The 22604-nt window shown below is 39.1% G+C and overlaps 1 protein-coding gene across 1 annotated transcript in view; it reads left to right on the top strand.

Annotated features, from left to right (window-relative positions):
* The window catches only part of tbkbp1 (TBK1 binding protein 1), a 98692-nt gene extending 77830 nt beyond the window's left edge, over window positions 1-20862 (top strand). Inside the window, exons 8-10 of the mRNA XM_061232264.1 lie at window positions 11710-11825; window positions 18334-19031; window positions 20072-20862. Of these exons, the coding sequence (XP_061088248.1) occupies window positions 11710-11825; window positions 18334-19031; window positions 20072-20200 (943 nt within the window). The 3' untranslated portion in view covers window positions 20201-20862. The remainder of the gene's footprint in view (window positions 1-11709; window positions 11826-18333; window positions 19032-20071) is intronic.
* Window positions 20863-22604: the final 1742 nt, after the last annotated feature.

Below are 22604 nucleotides of genomic sequence, written 5' to 3' on the forward strand. Positions count from 1 at the left end.
ATCTTTAGGATACACTAGCAGTCTGCAGCTGTAGCTGGCCCATATACAAATGTCTGCTCAAGACATTATTTAGCTAATTAAAGTATAAGGCCCAAAATCCTGAAGCGGATCGGCCCTTGCTGTGCACCGCTAGTATATAGTAACTGAATCAAGGAACATTCAGACTAATACAGGCGCACACACACACTCACAAATCAGTCTTCTTCCCCTTTTGTTTCTGCAATAAACACACACTGATTGAGTGCTGATTAGGCCAGCCAAAGCTACAGAAAGGTGGTGTTCACACATATGCTGGTGCAGGCTACAATCAGCCAGAGCTGCAGCTTTCTCTATGCGCCACCTATAAGGGAAACTAACTCCATGGGCACGGTTGTGCGAAGGCAAGTGTGAAAAACGAGAGTTGACAGTCACACAGGGCCAGTCAAGGCAAGATAACGGTTAATAAATATCAAGAGCTCTTCAGTGAAAAGTGTTTTCTCGCTGAGAGCCTCGGACTGGCAGCATGCACACAGTCTCTCTCAGACAGACAGAGTGGGATTCCTCTGTACAGCTTCTCGGGTTTATGCATGTGTTATTGCACCTCCACTGGCAATGGCACCCCGGCTCTTGTAAGTATAAATCTTTCAATTCAGAGAGGATACTTGTGCAGGCTAGGGGGTCAGAGACTGAGATCGGGTTGCCTGGAGCAGTGAAATTAGCTTGTGGTGTCTGGGTCAGTGAACAAACTAGGCCTCAGAGTGCCTGTTTGGCTACGGCAGTAATTACAGACAGTGTAACGGACACATTTCAGAAGTAGACTGAATGCGTCACCAGCTGTTTGCGGGCTTTTTGTTACTGGGGATATTTTGAATGTCCCAAACCTATAAACCTGTATTATCTGAAAAGGAGGTTTCGCGTCACATATTAGGATCAATTATATTAAAAAATGGTTCAACTGGTTGGGCACTGGAGTTACTTGGTTAGTGTTTCAAGATACATCTTTATCTCTGTCAATAACTGTTATGTTGTCAAATTAATTTTTATCCTTTTATATTTGATATATTGGTACGTATTCTGTATATGATATAGCATATGATTTTAAATATATTGAGAGTATTTCAGATATTTTTATTTGTCTTGCGGGTCTTACATTTGGATTAGTATTAGCATTTCTGTTATCTTTTCTGTCCAGCTGACTAGCTATCTGTCTGTCCATATCACAGGGGTGCAGTAATGACCTTGTACCACTAGAGGTCAAGATTGTATCAAAGGGGCAGAGGTCAGCAGCCTGCAGTTGCACTTCTGAAAATGTATTTTGACCTATATTCATAAGGAACAGTTTGCCTGAAGCCATGGACCCCCTGCGTGGGGGTGAAGTACATAGTAAGAAGTGGATGTGGCTAACATCGATAACTGTACTGCTAGTTCGGAGCTCTGTAACATCTTCATAGAACTGATCCATCTTGGACATGGTTCCTCTTGATTCTGAGTGAATGTTTAAACTTGTGATTTTCATTGGAATTCACATTAAAATATAACTTACTTTTTTATTATGTTCACACCTTAAAAGCGGCTATATATAATGTCGAAATGCCCAATGCATAATGATGTGTCGGTCAGAAATAATTTAGCTTCTTGTCAAGCTTTTTTTGTCACACTTGTGTAGTCAAACTTCCTCAAAACATTAAGTGTAGATGCCGTACTACAACACAACTGATTTTCTATAAAAACTAATCCCTGAATTAATTGGACTGTGCTCTCTGTTAATATTGCTGTAAATATTGAGTCTCAAAGTGGGAATTAGCGATACAGTGCTGCAATTGCCATGGGTATTATAATGGGTAAAACATCAGTGTTTGTTGTACTTTGCTTCTCAGCTTCTCAACAGTTGAATATTTTTTTTATTTGCAGTAGTTTACAGTAAGGTTTACAGTGCATTTGAATTGAACTAAAGTTTGTACATTTTAACTTATTAAGACTGATCAGGATGGATTCTCTGTACTGGTTCTGACAGTATTTTTACGGTATTTTATAATATTTCTAATAGCCAGACAAAAACCCCAAAACAATACGAACCAATGGTAATTGAATATTTTATTTCAAACTGCAACAGAACTATTGTGGTAGCCTTATTTTTCAGGCCTTTTAAACTCAAAATGTAGAGACCTTGCCAGAAATTTGTATTATTTTGAAGATATTTAAGAAGAAGAATTCTGTATTTTCAAGATTAAAAACTTGTGTGACAGGTATTGCAAAAACAAATTGGAATTGATTCATGTTTGTGTCAGAAGGAGCGTTTCTCAGTGTTATTTATTAACAGCTGTTAATTCCGAAGAAAGAAACTTACACAGGCCATGCCACCCTTGTGGTCATGTATTCTGTCTTTTGTAGCTGCAAGGCAAATAAAACAGTAGGTAGTTAATGACTCAGCCCAGATAGCACACAAGAATGTCCAGATTTGTTACGCTGCATTGGATCTTTCAGAATGTGTCACATAGCAATAGCTGCTAACTTTGTGGTTTTGTATCTTGGCAAGAATAACTGAAAGGTACACAGAAATGCAGTTTTTGGTGGCTTTTTGTGAAAGGCCTTATTATTGGGATAGCAGAACGGTATCAGTCAGTCCAAAAACAATTATATGACCTTATATTGTTTGCCAAGCCAAAAAGAGGTAGGAAAAGTGCTGAAAAAGGTTCAAAAGCTTGTCACTGGGGTCGTATCCTATAGGTACATAAAATTGTCCCCCTTGCCATTGGATAATAATTAATTTGTACCTTTTTTGTTTGGAAAAGGCACTTATTTCTACCGAAAAGAACAGTTTTGTACCTTTCGGGGTACATATTTGTTCAGGGTACAAATTTGTTCCTCTACTGTACCCTTATTTCTGAGAGTAGATGATGCAGCTGCTTTAGTGTATGTAACCTGTAGGCAATCAGCATAAGACTGACGGAATTGTGCTTTGCTTGTATTCTAATAATTTCCTACAGTAGTTAATCGGTTGTCATCGGTGAATTACGTTTCAAGAAAATAAGATCCATGGAATTGGTTATTTGATCCTGAACAGTGAGTGCCATAAGTGAAATCCATTTTCAAAGTGTTCACTTATGATTCACCAGAAATTATGTGTGTTGGATTGCTAAACTTCTTTTTTATCAGATACAGTAAGATTTATTTTTACCAACCTGATTTTTTTCTATAACAACTATTCTTATGAAATGCCAGTATCCTGAACCAGGCAGGCAGGGCGAGTCTGTATGTATTTACACAGTAAGGTTGCTTTATTTAAGATTTAAACTGGCGGCACGGATGGTGCAGTGGGTAGCACTCTCTGTGCGGAGTTTGCATGTTCTCCCCGTGTCTGCTTGGGTTTCCTCCGGGTACTCCGGTTTCCTCCCACAGTCCAAAGACATGCAGGTTAGGCTGATTGGAGAGTCTAAATTGCCCGTAGGTATGAGTGCGTGAGTGAATGGTGTGTCTGCCCTGCGATGGACTGGTGACCTGTCCAGGGTGTATTCCTACCTTTCGCCCAATGTATGCAGGGATAGGCTCCAGGCCCCCTGCGACCCTGTTCAGGATAAGCGGATTAGGATGATGAATGAATGAATGAATGAATGAATGAATGACATTCCTAAACTATGTTGGTTTGTACAGCTGTGTATTGAGTCTGGTTTAGCTCATTTCCTGCTACCAACCTACTAATTACTGAATATTGTTGAATCTCAGTAGGCTGTGCAGCCTCTAGAACCACAGTAACAGTAAAAGAAGAAAAAAGTTTAAAAAATAACAGGAGTTATTTGCACCTCTAGTGTCTGCACCCCCCCCCCCCACCCCCCACCCCCCACCCACTAGTGATTTGATAAAGTGTTGTGTAAACAAAATTAATTCTTCAAACAATTCTCCAACAAAATAAATACCTAAAATAAAGTGTGATGTTTTATTCCCTCCCAATGGCAAGATATTTACTTGTGTAGTCATTTATTCATTTAATACTAAATGTATTCATTGATATGTTATTACACGTGTGCTCTGTTTCAGCATAAAAACAGTGAGAATGTATGAAAGATTTAACAATTTAAATCAGCAAGAAGTTGCTTTACCCATACACAAGCATGTGTACTATATACAGAGTTGAGACTTTTGAGGCTGTCTTCACATAAAATGGCACAATTTGTCAATCAGTCCTAAAAGATAGCCGCTTATCTATCTTGTTCTGCAACCTCAGGGAAACTAGCTCTACCCTAGTGTGGTTTGTTCTCCCAGTTGGTTCTCCCTACTCAAGTGGTGGAATGAACTCATAGACATGCATGCAGTATATAACTAGACAGGAAAGCACACTCTCGCCAACCTAAGCTGTGAATCATCTGGAATTAGGCCATGCTAAGTGCAAAAGAGCTTCATTGACTTCAATGTACAGTAAACACCCAAGCTGATTTAACAACTAAAGAAAAGCTAATTCGTGAGGTTAAGGTAGTATTTTGTGAAATGATGGTTTTGGTCCAGAGGTTTTGGGAGAAAAATTAATTTGATTACCTTTTTTTGCAATAGAAAGCCTATAGAGCCCCGTCTCCAATCTCTTGTCTGTCTGTAAGAATGTAATATAAAATGTTGACTAATATACTGTATTAGTTGAAAGTGATAGATAGGCTATCTACAGGTAACGGCTGTGGTTCAGATAGCAAAACAATCATTGTTTTGCAAATATGCATTTATTTTGTTCTACACTGGAAGTTTGTTTCCACATATTGTAAGGGCTTCTCCTAAATTAATGCAATGTAATGTGAACAGTATTAAACTGCCATTAAGTTGATGACAAGGACTGCGTAGCCTGTTAATGTAAAAAGCTCTTTATAGACCCAGATTGCACTTTTACAGAGAAGCAGGCCTTATAAAAAATAATTCATGCCAGCTGCAATTTCTATGATGAATACAGTAGATTCATTATTTGAAATGAAGTGTTAACTATCTGGATAAAACCACTATGTTTATTTTGTGTTGAAGTTTATTTATAGAAATGTTATTTATGTTTTTACAGTATAAGAGTTACATTGTATGTGATTTTAATAGGCAGCAAACTAATATCTCTTATCTAATATTACAGTATATTACACTATATGACAGGACATTGGCTGTTTGGAGTAATTGGTATTTTTGAGACATCGTGTGGTTGTTTTCACTATGAAGCACCATTCTTTTTAATAACACGCATTCCCATTCAAAGTAAATTGCTGAAGCATTTTTATTTAATTTTTTTGCCACTGCCGTTTAGCACTTTAGCACGTCAACAAGCCAGTAGTCAGGTGCCTGTGTATCTGGAGTGATCTAACAAGGTTAGCATTTATTTAAAGTGTCAACCATTTGCTATTCCTATACTTTGCTCTGTAGATATTTTTTGATCTTCCAGACTGAAAGGCTATGTTTTGCATCGTCTTGCAAGGCTATGTCATGCAACACTGTCGTGCCTAATTATTCAGTGTAAATGCACTAACATTTTGATTATTCATAACACATCAGAGTGCCTATGTTTCCCCAAGACTAAGCATTTACTGAGGAGACTCGTGGTCAGACCATGCAGAAGACGTTGGCTGTGGTCAGCCCATGCAGAAGACGTTGGCTGTGGTCAGACCATGCAGAAGGCATCAGGACCCTGGCTTGGCCCTTCGAACCAGTCAAACCTTTGTAACCAGAGGAACCTTTGCAACATTAGATTGCCTAAAAAATAAGTCTACTGGAAATTCTAGTATCATGAGTGCCAGCACATATATATTATTCCATTTAAATCACTCTTGGTGCTGCTTTCACAGCTTTAATTGATTGTTAGTAGCCGACACTATTTGAACCTGCATGCATGTGTCCAGGTGGATGAATGAGCATAAATGAATCTAGAGCAGAACTTTTTTTTTACAGCCCATTATACATTACATTACATTATTGGCATTTGGCAGACGCTCTTATCCAGAGCGATGTACAGTTGATTAGACTAAGCAGGAGACAATCCTCCCCTTGCGGGTCCGAGTCATTTACCTTAACCACTACGCTACAGGCCGCCCATACATGTATTATACATACATGTACACTCAGTGAACATTTTATTAGGTATTTATTAGACTTATTTTTAAGACATATTAAATTCCATGCAGCTGTAGCCTATCCACTTAGAGTTTTGGCACGTAGTCTGTTCAGATATGCTCTTCTGCATACCACTGTGGTTATTTGCGTAACTGTCATCTTCCTGTCAGCTGACCAGTCTGGCCCTTCTTTTTGCCCACAGAACTGCTGCTCACTGGATGTTTTTGTTTATCGCACCATTCTCTGCAAACACTAGATACTGTTGTCCATGAAAGTCTCAGCAGATCAGCAGTTTCTGGAGATACTGTCTGCCACCACTAGTCACTTGGTACTTATTTTCAATAGTTAACATGGAACAGCAGTCTTAAAGCCACTTTTGGCCCTTGGTATAGTTTTCCTGATGTTGTTTGTAGTTCAACCACAGAGACTCAAGAATTTAAATTAAAAAATGTTCAGGGGATGCTAATGTGGTTGTGGAGCTGGCATGGGTGATGAACCATTTCCCCAAAAGGAAGGGCCGGGATGGAGCCAGAAGCTGGTGGTGGATCATGCGAGTTCCTGAAACGCAGATAGAAGCAGATAATCGGGATTTTTATACTCTCTGTAAATGCTCTATTTTATTTTATTTTTTAAAGCTTACATTTTCGTAGGCATAATGTCTCAAGAAATGTTTGGCAGTGTGTAACGTTCTCAGCAGTACTGAAAGATACTATGGTTTGTTTACGCTGGTGAAAATTGTGTGTTGCTTTATGCCAGCCTAACAAACTATACACCATTATAAATGTAATTTAATTAGTAATTTCATGTCATTTCCTCAGTCGGCCAACAGCAATAATAATTCCTCCAGAGAAATTCAAAGTAAACAATGTTTGTTAACAATATGTTGATTTTTGGAATTAAAAACTACTATTGATTTGGTTTGCTGGACCATGATAAAGAATACAAACTTTTTCTTGTTGTTCGTTGACTTCCAAAACTCATAGAAAGTGAGGCCCCACCAAGCTTGTTTTTCCTCTACATGTGTTACAAAATAAGGAACCATTGCCATTAAAACAATGGCATCGTAAAATATTTACATTACACAGACAAAACCGTCAGGTTTTAATACTTTCAAATGGAATATCCTGTGACCAGATTGATAATTTCACAGTAAAAATGGAATTAATGCAAATGTGGATCTTGAAAAGTTTAGTGTCTTGAATCAGTTAAAAATAAATGTGTGTCTTCTTAAATGTCAAGTAGCGCTTGCACTGATTTGAAAGTTTCATATCTGACTATTCTCAGGCATTAGTCACCCACATAGTGCTTGCATTTGCAGATCTTGTGAATGTTCCATTTTGAAGATTAGCATTCTCTACAGAGAATCATTTTTAATTCTCTCTTTGAGTTACCAGGTAGAGATCAATTTATTAGATTAGCTCATTGGCTGGGCTGGAGACTACAAGTGTGATAGTGTGGCAGTGTAAGGTCTGATATATATTTTTATCTTACTGTTTATTATTATATTAAAAGGTCTGACCACAGCATTCTATATATAATTGTTTATATGCATCAATTTGACTCAAACACACACAGAAATATTATGAGTAAAAAGATAAGTAGAAGAGCCTGTCATTATATACAGTCTGTCACTACATTACATTACATTACAGGCATTTAGCAGACACTCTTATCTTAGAGCGATGTACAATGAAGTGCAAATCGATATGATGTATTATACTCCCTTTTCCTGTAAAAGTAATTTGACCACAAGCTGTTCCTCTAGGTTGTTGGGGAGTCCCACTCTTAATGTTAATCAGCCTATCAAAGTAACACTTAAAGTAACGGTTTTACTTGCCATATTAAAACAACAAAAACTAGAGTGAAATAACTGCCTCACAATTGTATGCATCTGCAAACCAGTCAAGTTGCAGTTTACATCCCTGTCTGTAAAGCAATTACTAACTTATAAACTTAATGTATTTTTCTTATTTTCATACATTTCATTAAAGAATTCATGTGCAATCAACAAACAAAATAACCCAAGAGAATATTATAATGTCACAGTGAGGTTGACCTTTTGCATATAAAATGTCATCACTTAATCATCTTATCCTATTAGATATTTGTGTGAAATTTTGTCATAGTTAGCATACAAATTGTTGAGTTATGGACAAAAACGTCTCCTGTGAGGTCACAGCGACCTTGGCCTTTGACCTTTGACCACCAAAAAGAGTATGGATCAAGCTACTTAAATGAAGTTGCAGGCAGCAAATGCAGCTAGGAAGAAGTGATTTGCAACATCACCTCGTGCAACCACTCCTGGAGAGAAAATATAGTGTCAGGTCAGCAAATGTCCTCAAAATATATCTAGAGGTAAATGCATGGGCTGTAACTGATTTGTGTTCGATCCTTATTTTGTAAATCACAAAAGCTGTGCATTCTCTGTAGACTTTGATGAGCAAGAGCCAAGAGACCACTTCAGTGACAATTGCTCACAAAACTTTGAAGGATTATTTCACAAAACCACTTCTGTCAGGCACACATCATTCAACAAGCCAAAATAGATTGGTAAATCCCAACAAGTGATACTCATTTTGGAGCTCTGATCTTCTACTTTCACTGTGCGATGATACCCCTTTACCGTGTCAAGTCACTTTTTCTCATTTGTTATTTCAGTTTATTATTTTTGACAGGATCCCTTGAGGGTGGACTGTGAAAATGTGTTTATTTTTTTATTTGTTTAAGAACTCTCTCTCTAATAAAACACTGGTGCAACCCCAAATGAGTCTCTCCCAGGGAGTGTCACATATCATGTGACACATCCAGGAACCAACTTAATGAATGAAGGTATTTTCTACCTCGACTAACAGACAAGCCTTAGACAAGGCATTGAAATTAACACATATTAAAATAATGGGAAGCCCATTAATACTGTGGTATTTTACTGTATACAACATGCTTTTAACCTCCTGAGGCACAGAAACTGCTTGTACCTAAGTATCATGTGAGACAAATAGACTGCTATACATATAATTATCAAACACAAACATATACTTAACCAATCTATCTGATAACAATGCACCAACTAAGATGCAAACTCCTTGGTTCATGTAAATCTTAAAAAAGGAACTTTGCACAAATATACGTTAGCACTGTTTTTCAGCTACATTCATGCTACAATATACCAAAACCCTTTTATGACTGAGAGTCAATCAAAATTTGTTTGTAACTTTGATTCACAATTAAAATAACACATTTCCGTTCTCAGCACAAGTGCATTTTGACAAGTTTAGCAATACCAAAACTTGCCAATCTGGCTGCATCAAAAAAGGAAGCACTTGAGTTTAATGGAAAGTCAGAGTTAATGATAGATTGAATCGTGGACTATGAATCATTTACCTTAAAGAATGTCCAGTGGGCGTAAGTGACGTTCACAACATACGCCCTAATGACAGTTAACTGAAAAGTATATTTTACTGGAAAATGTGTGAAAATGTACGGCTTGTAATTTATTTATAGGCTGTATTTTTTGTCTGTACTGCAATCTGTCCTGAATTATTTTATGCTATTGTGATTTATTATTAGAACAGTGCATTCAGATAGAATAGATTTGTGTAAAATGAATTGGTGAATTACTCACTGGTGAGTAATAGATCAGTGAGTCATTGCTGAACACAAATTTTGTGTACCAGAAATGTAATCATGAATTGCAGAATTGAAGAATAATACCAGTGAGGAAAGCCACGCTTGTTTTTGACACTAAATATAATATTTATAGTACTGTACAGTGAAACATTTCTGTACATTACTTTTTGAAATGTTTATGCTTTGCTTTTTACCACAATATTCCTAATTACTAGATACAGTATTTTAATAACGATTCTGTAACTTTCTATCACTACATACATCTAGGTTGTTCCTATATCCATGATGCTTACAAGCAGGTTGACTGTATTTTCAACTGACCTACACATGCTAATTACAACATCTGTAGTATGTTGACTAACTGTAAATCCAATGATTAACTGTTGTTTATAATTTCTGAATTATTAATAGCCTTTCAGTCACATTAGTTTCTTTGGGGGAATAATTGTGATACTATTTGACGGTTATAAAGGAAGTAGTGGGGAGGCATTTGTTTCACCTTCAACCAATTAGCCTTGTATTTTTAGATGATGCATCACTAAGTATTTTTTTGTAGCTGAAAGAAATTAAAATTAAAATGCAATAACTCTTCTTCTGTCTTGTGTAAACAAAATATGATTCATACCCGCCCCATACTGCCATTTTAAGACTAGTGATAAAGAAAGTGCCCAATTACCCATAAACAAATCTGATATGGCCCTATATGAACATATATATATATATATATATATATATATATACATACATATATATATATATATATATATATACACAATAATTATAAATATACACTCAGTGAGCACTTTATTAGGTATTTATTAGGACTTCTACTGCTGTAGTCTATCCACTTTATGAGTGATGATGCGTTGTGTGTTTAGAGATGCTCTTCTGCATACTACTGTTGTAATGTGTGGTTATTTGCGTTACTGTCACCTTCCTGTCAGCTTAACAGCCTCTCTCATTAACAAGGCGTTTCTGTCTTCAGAACTGCTGCTCACTGGTTTTTTTTTTTTTGCATCATTCTTTGCAAACTCTAGAGATTAGTGTGTGTGAAAATCCCAGCAGTTTCTGAGATACTCAAACCACCCTATCTGCCACCGACAATCATTCCATGGTCAAAGTCACTTAGATCACATTTTTTCTCCATTCTGATGATTGATGTGAACATTAACTGAAGCTACTGACCCGTATCTACATGATTGTATGCATTGCACTGCTGCCACACAATCGGCTAATTAAATAATCACATGAATAAGTAGGTGTAGTAAGGTAAAAATGTGTTTGGTGACTGTGTGTTAGTATCTATGTGTAGTGTTGTTGCATAGTTAAGGTACATGACTGGGTACACAAGTAATGTTTGTGACATACATTATGAAATAAATGTGCACATACGTAGTTTGCCACTTATATAATGACACATTTATACATATATGTGAATTCACATTGTTTACAGATATTATGCAATATGCATCGTGTCTGCAGGTATCAGAGAGTTCAATTTACTACTTCACAAGACCTCAGACAGATGTTTCACTATGAACGGCGTCAACAATCACTATTTAATTTAGAAACATTTATGCTGCTACATTTATAATGATACATATATCAATATATGTACATCTATGTTTAAATATCGGGGAGCAATATATTGGTCATATATGAATGTGGCCATTTTTGCAATATTTTAAAATATATGTTGCAAATATGTACAAATATAAGTACATATATTTGATACAAATATATGTACATACTGGTGAAAAACATACATGAACACAGTTCCTATATATGGCCATATATCTGTATGGGTAAATCTTTCCACCTTTCACATGTTTAATGATATTTTATGTAAACATATTTTTTACAGTCATTAATATTACCTTCATAGGAATTAATATTATAGGAATTATTAAGAAGCTTGATTTTGATGGTTTGTTTTATTGTTGACTGGTAGGGGGGGTTAGATTTGATATTCATGTTCCATCCGCTGGCGGATTATGGTAGTACAAAATGTTGTTGCTGTGTGTGCCCTTCCCTCAGGGTGAACCTAGCGGTGGCCTACACAGAGCTGGCTGAGGAGCTGTCTCGCCTGCAGACCTTGAGCTCCAAGCAGACGGAGATCTTGAGGAAGATGTCTCAGGAGCAGGCTAGCCCAGGTTAGCCTGTACACACATCCAAACACTCTGCTGTTCCACTGCAGTATCCAGCTGATTAGCATTGCATCGCATTTTCAGCTGATTAGCAGTACATTATTCACCTGATCAGAAATACAATACATTACTTAGCTGATTCGCAGTCAAGCTGTTTTTTTTTTGATATATCACAGCCTTAACAGAGTTGACCTCAGCCCACTTAATATGTTTCTCAAATTATTCTCCATGGTTTATTGATACTTATGTAAGTACACAGATTGGCTCGAATACTAGACACTGGATACTAGTGAAAAGGAGACAAATTAGTCAACTAGGATGCTCTGTACTTCTCATGTACAGACGCAAACCATATGGGAAATGCAACTGATCATCATTAGGTGCTCTGCCACCAGACTGGCACTTTTTCAAGTCTGGTTACTGCAGCTGTAACTCAGTTGAAGTGTGGTAGGCAAATACAAAAAGGAAGCCAAAAAAAGCCAAAGGAAAATGAGCACTAATTTTGAATGTGAATCATACTTCTGTTTAAATATATCACCACATTGGGACTTCAGTTTGTGCCTTGCATGTTTGCATGTTCCTGGTTTTGCAGGATGCACACAGAAAACCGAGGCACAATATTAGGCGGCCTGTACTCATAGTTTCTGTTTGAAGCCAGAGAGCATAAACAACACACCCCCTATCTTCAACACTTACGCACTCAACCACACAACCACAAACAATGTTTCCTCTTTGAAATTGGAAACAGCAAAATGCAGAACCAGAAGCCAGAAGCCAGTGATGCGTCGATGCAGCGGTATTTTTCTCTAAATTACTGATCACTATCTTCTGATTTCAGGAAGCTTAACGTACTGTATGTTCAATTTATATGATAGTTGATTCTGGGACATGTGAAAAAGGGCCTTTTGAGTGTATTTTCATTTTCACATTTCTTAGAAAGAGAGTTTCCAGTTTTAGGTAGGACTGTAAAGAAACTGAATAGCCTTTAAGCGAATTCAGCGCAGGCCTTTGTTTTTAGTGTGAAACCTTATCTGTGGAGAAGAAAAAAAAAGTTTTTCAACAGTCTATTTTAAGTCAGTTGGCGCTCGACTGTTCACAAAAGCTATAAGGTTATCTTTAATGAGAATCCACAGAGGGCACACCATTTTCCGCTTGCTGGCTGTGCCACTACTGTGCATCTCAAATGCATTATGCATTATTATATTGTTAGTATAACTATATAGCGTTCATCATTCTAATAATATCTACTCTATATACACTTAGTGAGCACTTTATTAGGTAGACCTGGACACTAGCTCGTTAATGCAAATATGTTATCAGCCAATCATGTTAGAAATTACATAACTAAAACAAAATAGTTACTATTCTTGAACCCTTACTCCAAATATGGATACAGATTATTGTAGCTGTGGCTGGTGCGCTTGAAACACAATGGAGCCAAATCACAACACAAATTCCCTTTCAAATTAAAGGACATTGTTCTGCATTGTTTTTTCTAATCTATGTCTACGCAGTTTTTTAAAAAGGACATTTTGAGACTCCAAAACTACACATAGAAACTAAATGATACTGTGTATCTGTGGTCTTATGAGGTGTAAAAAACTGCATTTTGCTTACTAAACTATACAACACCTTTTATCCTGAAAAAGTGTTTGCACTTCCCCCCACCTGTCACCCTCCCCTACCTCTCTGTCCAAAACTCCCTCTCCTTGCAGCTATCAGCAACAGGTCAAGAGGACAATAATCGCAATAATACCATCTTGTATACTAATATATTCATTGAGGTCCATTGATTTAAGTTTTTGTCAAATACCCAACCCCCATCAATAAGTCAAACACATTCCATTATTTAACATGCTTTTTATTATTCAAAAACAGGCTGGCTCCTTATTTGTAAGCATACTGAATAATAATAAAATATTTTGAGAATGTATTTAGATGCTCACCGATATAAAATGTGGTCACGTCACTGAAAATGTCTTCCTCAGAAATATTCACATTTCAAATATTCCTTGGAACTCCTCCAAAGGAAGTCTCCTATTTAGACATAGACATCACAAAATAAATGTTTTGTTGTAAAACGTCGAATGTTTTTTCACATAAAATCTCAAGAACGAATAATGTAATGTCATTATCTATAATGAGTCGTCACTTCAATATCATGCCTGTAGTCGGTCGGTTCGGAATTTATACTGAAATTTCTTACACACGGATGGGGCTAACACATTTTCTCTGCAAGTCAGAGACCAGTTTTACTTTGGCTTTGACTTTTTTTACATTACATGACATTGCAGGCATTTAGCAGACACTCTTATCCAGAACACAGGGACAAGTGTGATGAGGACCCTAGAGGACAGTACGGTTCCAAGTCCTAGCGTGGCCATATAGATACAATTAGAACCCTTGAAGAATACATCAACTTACGAACTAGCATACCACAGTTGGCATCTAGAATACCCAGAGTACAACAATACTATGTATATATATATATATATATATATATATATATATATACATATATATATATATATATAAACAGTGGTGTGAAAAAGTGTTTGCCCCCTTCCTGATTTCTTATTTTTTTGCATGTTTGTCACACTTAAATGTTTCAGATCATCAAACAAATTTAAATATTAGTCAAAGACAACACAAGTAAACACAAAATGCAGTTTTTAAATGAAGGTTTTTATTATTAAGGGAGAAAATAAATCCAAACCTACATGGCCCTGTGTGAAAAAGTGATTGCCCCCTAAACCCAATAACTGGTTGGGCCACCCTTAGCAGCAACAACTGCAATCAAGCGTTTGCGATAACTTGCAATGAGTCTCTTACAGCGCTGTGGAGGAATTTTGGCCCACTCATCTTTGCAGAATTGTAATTCAGCCACATTGGAGGGTTTTCGAGCATGAGCCGCCTTTTTAAGGTCATGCCACAGCATCTCAATAGGATTCAGGTCAGGACTTTGACTAGGCCACTCCAAAGTCTTCATTTTGTTTTTCTTCAGCCATTCAGAGGTGGACTTGCTGGTGTGTTTTGGATCATTGTCCTGCTGCACAACCCAAGTTCGTTTCAGCTTGAGGTCACAAACAGATGGCCGGACATTCTCCTTCAGGATTTTTTGGTAGACAGCAGAATTCATGGTTCCATTTATCACAGCAAGTCTTCCAGGTCCTGAAGCAGCAAAACAGCCCCAGACCATCACACTACTACCACCACCACCATATTTTACTGTTGGTATGATGTTCTTTTTCTGAAATGCGGTGTTACTTTTACGCCAGATGTAATGGGACACACACCTTCCAAAAAGTTCAACTTTTGTCTCGTCAGACCACAGAGTATTTTCCCAAAAGTCTTGAGGATCATCAAGATGTTTTCTAGCAAAATTGAGACGAACCTTAATGTTCTTTTTGCTCAGCAGTGGTTTTCGTCTTGGAACTCTGCCATGCAGGCCATTTTTGCCCAGTCTCTTTCTTATGGTGGAGTCATGAACACTGACCTTAACTGAGGCAAGTGAGGCCTGCAGTTCTTTGGATGTTGTTGTGGGGTCTTTTGTGACCTCTTGGATGAGTCGTCGCTGCGCTCTTGGGGTAATTTTGGTCGGCCGGCCACTCCTGGGAAGGTTCACCACTGTTCCATGTTTTCGCCATTTGTGGATAATGGCTCTCACTGTGGTTCGCTGGAGTCCCAAAGCTTTAGAAATGGCTTTATAACCTTTTCTAGACTGATCGATCTCAATTACTTTCTTTCTCATTTGTTCCTGAATTTCTTTAGATCTCAGCATGATGTCTAGCTTTTGAGGATCATTTGGTCTACTGTCAGGCAGGTCCTATTTAAGTGATTTCTTGATTGAGAACAGGTGTGGCAGTAATCAGGCCTGGGTGTGGCTAGAGAAATTTAACTCAGGTTTGATAAACCACAGTTAAGTTATGTTTTAACAGGGGGGGCAATCACTTTTTCACACAGGGCCATGTAGGTTTGGATTTTTTTTCTCCCTTAATAATAAAAACCTTAATTTAAAAACTGCATTTTGTGTTTACTTGTGTTGTCTTTGACTAATATTTAAATTTGTTTGATGATCTGAAACATTTAAGTGTGACAAACATGCAAAAAAATAAGAAATCAGGAAGGGGGCAAACATTTTTTCACACCACTGTATATATATATTACACTGCCCTTCCAAAACAAAAGTCACACACTCTAATATTTTGTTGGACCGCCTTTAGCTTTGATTGGGGCGGGCAATCACCGTGGCATCGTTTCAATAAGCTTCTGCAATGTCACAACATTTATTTCTATCCAGAGTTGCATTAATTTTTCGGCAAGATGTTGTATTGATGATGGGAGAGTCAGCCAGGCAGGATATATATAGTGCCATTATAATCTATGGCATGCACAAGGCTAATCATGGTAAACCAGGCTAAGAAAGGTGCAGCCTGAAGAGAAGAGTCTTCAGTCTGCGTTTCAAAGTGGTCAGAGATTCTGCTGTTGTGACCAAGAAGTGCCAGTGTGGCCAGGGGGAGGTGCCAGGTGTCCCAAAGTAGCGAAATGCAAGGGTCTTGCTGGTGTATATGTTCTGATAAGTGATTGAATATATGCAGGGGCTGATCCCTTAACTGCCTGGTACGTGAGCACCAAAGATTTACATTTGATACGAGCCATAACAGGCAGCCAGTGGAGGTCACTGAGCAGGGGGGTGACTGTGAATGTCTGGGGACATTGAATACCAGACGGGCTGCAGCGTTCTTGATCAGTTTTAGGGGTCTTATGGCGAATGCTGGAAGGCTAGCCACTAGAGAATTGCAGTAGTACGGGGGGGACAGGACCATTGCTTGTACGAAGAGCTGAGTGGAGTAGATGGTGAGGAAGGGACGGATTCTCTGGCTGTTGTACAGGAAGAACCTGCATGCCCAGGTCACCACACAATATTATTTAGTTTTCTTAGGTAGGAACTGTCACATCTGTGCCCCTTTTCTTATTCTTTCTTCCTCTCTCTGTGCTTGCACTCTACTCCTTGTTTTCCCTCTCTCCTCATTACATGTCTCTGCCCTTCACTCCCTATATGGACTTCCTTCCTGTCTTTCACTCTATCGTCTCACCTGTTCCTTGTTATCTGTTCCCCATTTTGCACACCTGATTCTTCTTTTCTCCTTGTTACCTGTTCTATATATACCCGTTTCATTTGTTCAGTGGTAGTTCGTCCTACTATCGTATTTACTATCGTCTTACTTGCTATCTATTCCCTACCCTGGTTCTAGCCTTATTTCCGTCCCCGTTTTCCTGTCTGTTTTTCTGTGCTCAGGGTTTTTTTTGGGGGGTTTTTTTCTCGGCTCCCTGTGTTTTTGTATTTTGCATTCGGTACTTTCACTTGCTGGACTACCTACTGTTTTTGAACTTTTGCCTGTTTACCCACCACACTTTTGATTACCCTGTATATTCCTGTTGACCTGGTTCACGACCATTGCCTGTTTTTGGATTGCGTTATTGGATCTACCCTTTGTTAATAAAGACTATTTTCATGTTATCAGAGTCTGTTCATGGTTCCTCTGTCCCGGTTCCTGACAAGGAACAACATTTATGAGTCATCCCAACCTGTCATATGAGTCATGTAAACAAGAACCTTGCAATGCATGTCAGTGTGGCTTGCCTGGCGCACAGAGCTCAGATTAAACTTTCAAACCAGCGTTGCAGATCGAATATGAATCAAGATTCAGCAACTGCATTGTTTAATTCTTGCCTCAGATGTTTTCAGTTGCCAAAAACTAATGAGCTGCAGTCTACCCAATCAGGTATCACGTCCCTTGTTCTTGTTAATCCCATTGGCCATCTATCAGATGGAACCCAGCTACAGTACTGTAAGTACTATAATGTACATCTTCATTCAGGACAGTTAGTCTGAAGTTAGGTGCGTGGAATCCGACATGGCACACTCGTATGAGCCCTTTGTTCAAAAAAATTTAGAGAAATTTATAATGAGAATACGGAAATGAAATTCAAAAAGCAGGTCTGCATACATCAGTTTATTCAGAATATTTCCTATTCAACAGGAATAGCAATATGAAACTATAAAACTATAATTAAATCAGAAAAACACAAGGTGATTCCAAACTTTGGAATGGTAGTGTATATAATTTGTTATTTAGGTGACACCTTTATTCAAAGTAACTTACAGTTGATTAGAATATCCAATGGCCAATCCCCCCTGGAGCAATGTAGGGTTACAGGCTTATCGTGGCTACAACGGGGCTTTAACCACCAACTTTCCGTGTCCCAGTCATTAGGCTACAGGCTGCCCGGTAACAACCGTCAACCAAAGTACTGTACAATTAATAATTACATAGGAGTGAGAGGAGAAAATAATAATTCACAAGAAAACAATACACATTCAGAACACTACACTGATAACAACAAAGACAGTGCTCATGTGGAATATATGGAGTGCATTTGACCCAGGTCTGCATGCCCGAGGAGACCTTGTCAAAGAGCATAATGCTGACACTCTTTACTGTCTCCACAGTCCAGCACCACTCCCACCAGAGGCACTCCCCTGTCCCCCAGCGTCACTCCCCCATCCCCCAGCGGCACTCCCCTGTCCCCCAGCGCCGCTCCCCGGTGCCCCAGCGCCTCTCCCCGGACATGCACCGTCGCTCGCCCCTCCCGGAGACCAGCGACGGCCCGGCCTCGTACTCCTGCCGCCCGGCCAGCCACCATCTGCGGGCCAGCTTCCAGGGCCGCCGCAGCTACTCCGAGGTGGCCGACCCCTCGGCCTACCAACGGTCGCCCCGCTTCGACTCCGTCTCCACCCTGCCCAAGCCCCGCCCGTACGGGGAGGGGTACATGAAGCAGCAGCAACGCGGCGAGTCCCTGCCGGGGGTGGGGGGCGGTGGGGGCAGCCTGGCCGGCAGCCCCCGGCACGCCCGTGAGCTGCCCTTCCCCCTGTCGGAGGTGCCCCACCTGCGCTTCGAGCCCCCGCCCGCCCCACCGCCGGGCCCCCCCCCACAGCCGCCGCAGTCCTCCGAGGACGAGGAGGACTGGGCCTGCCCCCACCCCACCAGCCCGCCGCGCACACTGGGGGTGCCCTCAGCCGCCGCCTCCATCATACGGGGGCCCGCCTCGTGCTCCGCCTTCCCCGTCCCCGTTGGGACCAGCACCCTCAGCTGCCACCCGCCCGGCTACCTGCATGCCGACCACGCCCAGTCCTGGCCATCCATCAACGTGAGTAATGATTCGGCAGTAGTAGACTACTCATTATGTAAGCACCTAGTCGACTACTCATTATGTAAGCACCTAGTCGACTACTCATTATGTAAGCACCTAGTCGACTACTCATTATGTAAGCACCTAGTCGACTACTCATTATGGAAGCACCTAGTCGACTAGGAAAATACTAGTCTAAATTCGCAAATAAGTAATATTATTTAATATATATTAAATTGTAATATAATATATATATAATATATATGTCTGAATACATATAATCTGCTGATTATGAGCCTGTAAAAAGGCGGTTCTTTAAGTTATTATTGAATAGCAATGCTGGCTTTCGCCAACTGAAAAAACTGTAAAAAGCCCAGAACTGGGCTTTAATGTTGCATTGAATAAAAATATTATTTTTAAGTAATTTGCAACAAGTCGCCTCGTCTACTACTACTAAATGAGTTGAAATGCCCATCCGTACTCCCTTTACCTGGGGGTACTGTGTGAACAGTCTGGCCAATCAGTAGCAGTAATTATCCAGGAGAAAAGAAAACCAGAGCTGAATTTGGATTCCATGGCCAGATTTGATGATCCCTGGCAGGCATGAGTAATGGTATAAAGTGTACTCACGTGTAAGAGGTGTCTATTCACATTTGCCTTGTCCAGTTATTACATAACCAAAAACATCATCTGTCATAGCTTGCTGTGATCGTATATTAAATTGAATTTATCTGAAATGTACACCTTTTCAGGAGTTGGGGCCTGATCTGCTAAGATCTTTAGCACATGCTAAAAGATTTTAGCACATGCAAAACCAATGACATGACCAATAATTTGACCAATAATTTGACATGGTATTGGTTTTGCACTGATGATTGGTGGTATTATTTGTGTTACTGTATTTTGCATGTGCAAATGGTCTTAGTAAATCAGTCCCTTAGTATTTAATGTAATATTACTCAATAATTCAATGAGCCCCTCTCTCAGGGACTGCACTCTTCTGTAAGAAAAATGAATACATATATTGAATGTTAAAAGTTGCTTTTGATTGGTTTCAGCTGTGGATGGAAACAGAGGAAAATGACATCAGAAGTTGCCCTCTATGTCAGCTCATCTTCCCTATCGGCTACCCAGACGATGCCCTGATCAAACACATCGACTCGCACCTGGAGAACAGCAAGATCTGACAATTGCAGCTGGGCCGCCCCCGGCCTGCCGTCACTCCAGCCTTACCGAACCTTTTAACATTGTGCCCAACGAGCTGAGTCGCGTAAGAACAGCATTGTGGGAGAAAAAAAGACTAAAAGATTGTGACGGGAAGTCGTTTCATAGACGTGTGACACAGACAGAACACTGGTCAGCCTCTGCCACAGTTTTGTTTTACTCAGTGAATGTTCAGGTTTGTTTCCATCCGGGAACCTTCAGGGTTGAATTGTACTCTTTCTACACAAATAGATATTGTGTGTTACATGGTGACAGTGCCACATGCTTCTCTACTGCCCCTAGCTGTCAGTGCCTGGGGAGCATCTTGCTGCTGAATCACACGGGTCACCATCTTCTTTGGGGAGGGACTAGATTGATAGAAGAGTATACAAACCCCCAACTGTCCTTTTCTTTTCATTCAATACACAGCACCTCTTGCTTGAGCCTAACAAGTTCCATAGTGAATTGTTGGGTATAGTCACTGATTTCCATGTAAATAGGGTTGTGTCTGATATTGATGCAAAATGTCACATGTCACAGGCTGATTGACTCTTTCCACTACAATGTATGTATTATTTGTGACATTTTATGTAATCCTTGACACTATTATAATTCAGAATAAAATGTAATGATCCCTCCAAAAATCATGAAGTAGCATATTGCAGATCATTTTGGCCTACTAGCTTAGATTGCTAAATATAAGTAGTGGAAGGCTAGCTAGCTTGCTTTTACATCAAAATGCTAGCCAGTCATTTTGACATATAACAAACATGAGACATCAAACTCATCTATATATAGTATAAGAGTACAGATTCCCTGCCAAAAAATTTGATCTCTTCAATTATTTCTCTTTCAATAATTTAATGCGATGATATCTCCCCTTTCTTAAATTATGACCTCTAAGTTATGATCAGTTCAAGGAAGTCATGTCTGATCTGGGGTTACAATAGGCAGGGTTGCTAACTCACATGCTTTTGGCACAAGATGTACACTTCAGACATACAGTCCGCCTTCCCTGACTTCTCCTAAATATTTGGCCATACAATAAAAGCATTTATAAATCAGCTAATAGGAAACTAGGTACTAGTACCCAGGTGTGAATGTGAATAGTGTGTTGTTGAGGACAACACACTATTTACCAACTGAATGACCGACACTTTGATGCTAATTGCTCAATGAAGCATAATCTAAACTAATGTTGCACATATGATCATACACAATCAATAAATACAATCCTGTGGTGAAGTTAGTAAAGAATTTATGTTGGGATTAGGCTGTATTTATAGAAATTAAAGGTTTATAACTCTGCGGAGGTAACACCTCCAACAGTTTTTCACTGAAATGGAAACTGAGTAACCTGACTATATGAAATGCGTGAAATGTAACCAATTTGAGGGCAGTCGCTGCTCACACAATCAAGTGTGCATTATCTGTGGAATTGATGTGGAAGAGGAGCTATAGACAGTGCATGTGTAAAAGCGCACTATGTTGAATGGAGAAGCAGAGGAATGGGGAAGCGTGCTGAACTTGTAAGTGAAGTTATTTGCACTTTGTGTTTCTTTAATTATGTTCTCCATTTGGGTTTTATCTTGCATATTTTCTCAGCGCGCCTGTAGCCTAATATGCCTCGACACATTTTTCCCTTAGCCTATATAACAAAACAAAACCACTATCTTAGAAATAAAAATGCTGAAATCGATTCAGTTGTGTCCTTTAGGCTATTTCAAGAAATGGTTGTGCAACATTCGTTTTCATATTCTGAATGCTGTGGGTGCAGAAATCAATGCTGTAATGCTGGACAAGCTTGATGCCACTGGGAATTAAAAAAAAAAAAAAAAAAAACATTTGTCGCAGGATGAAATTAGATTTGTTCATGAACATAAGAGAGACCCTTCATTAGTTACTTATATTTGACAGCACTCCCACTTCACGATCTCAACCCAGCCAACCCCCAAACCCATACCCCACCCTCATAATCTCAAAATGAGCATCCCTGCATGAGAGGAAAACAGAACTTCGAAGGCATGTTTATTGTGCATATTACTAATATGGATATGCATATGGTCTAATGCATAATGATAATTCAAAAAAGGCTGCTATTCTGTTAGCAAGTCTTCCAGATGGTTTTATGATATTAATAGAGCTTTTTTTAAAAACAACAACAGGTCGCTCAGCTAGCATTGATATTTAGTTGTTCTTGTATCTTGTTCAGAAGGAAATGTCCTTTTCTGGGGGCTCAGTCAAAAAATCTATTTAATGTTGTCTATGTGTGTGTGTGTGTGTGTGTGTAATGTGTGTGTGGATGCACGATGCATATCCTTGCTCCAGTCACGAATGTAAGGCTGGTAATGAAACACAAGCAGTTTCAGTGCTCACCATTTTCATGCT

Source organism: Conger conger, chromosome 2 (genome assembly GCF_963514075.1).
Source record: "Conger conger chromosome 2, fConCon1.1, whole genome shotgun sequence".
Lineage (NCBI taxonomy): Eukaryota > Metazoa > Chordata > Actinopteri > Anguilliformes > Congridae > Conger > Conger conger.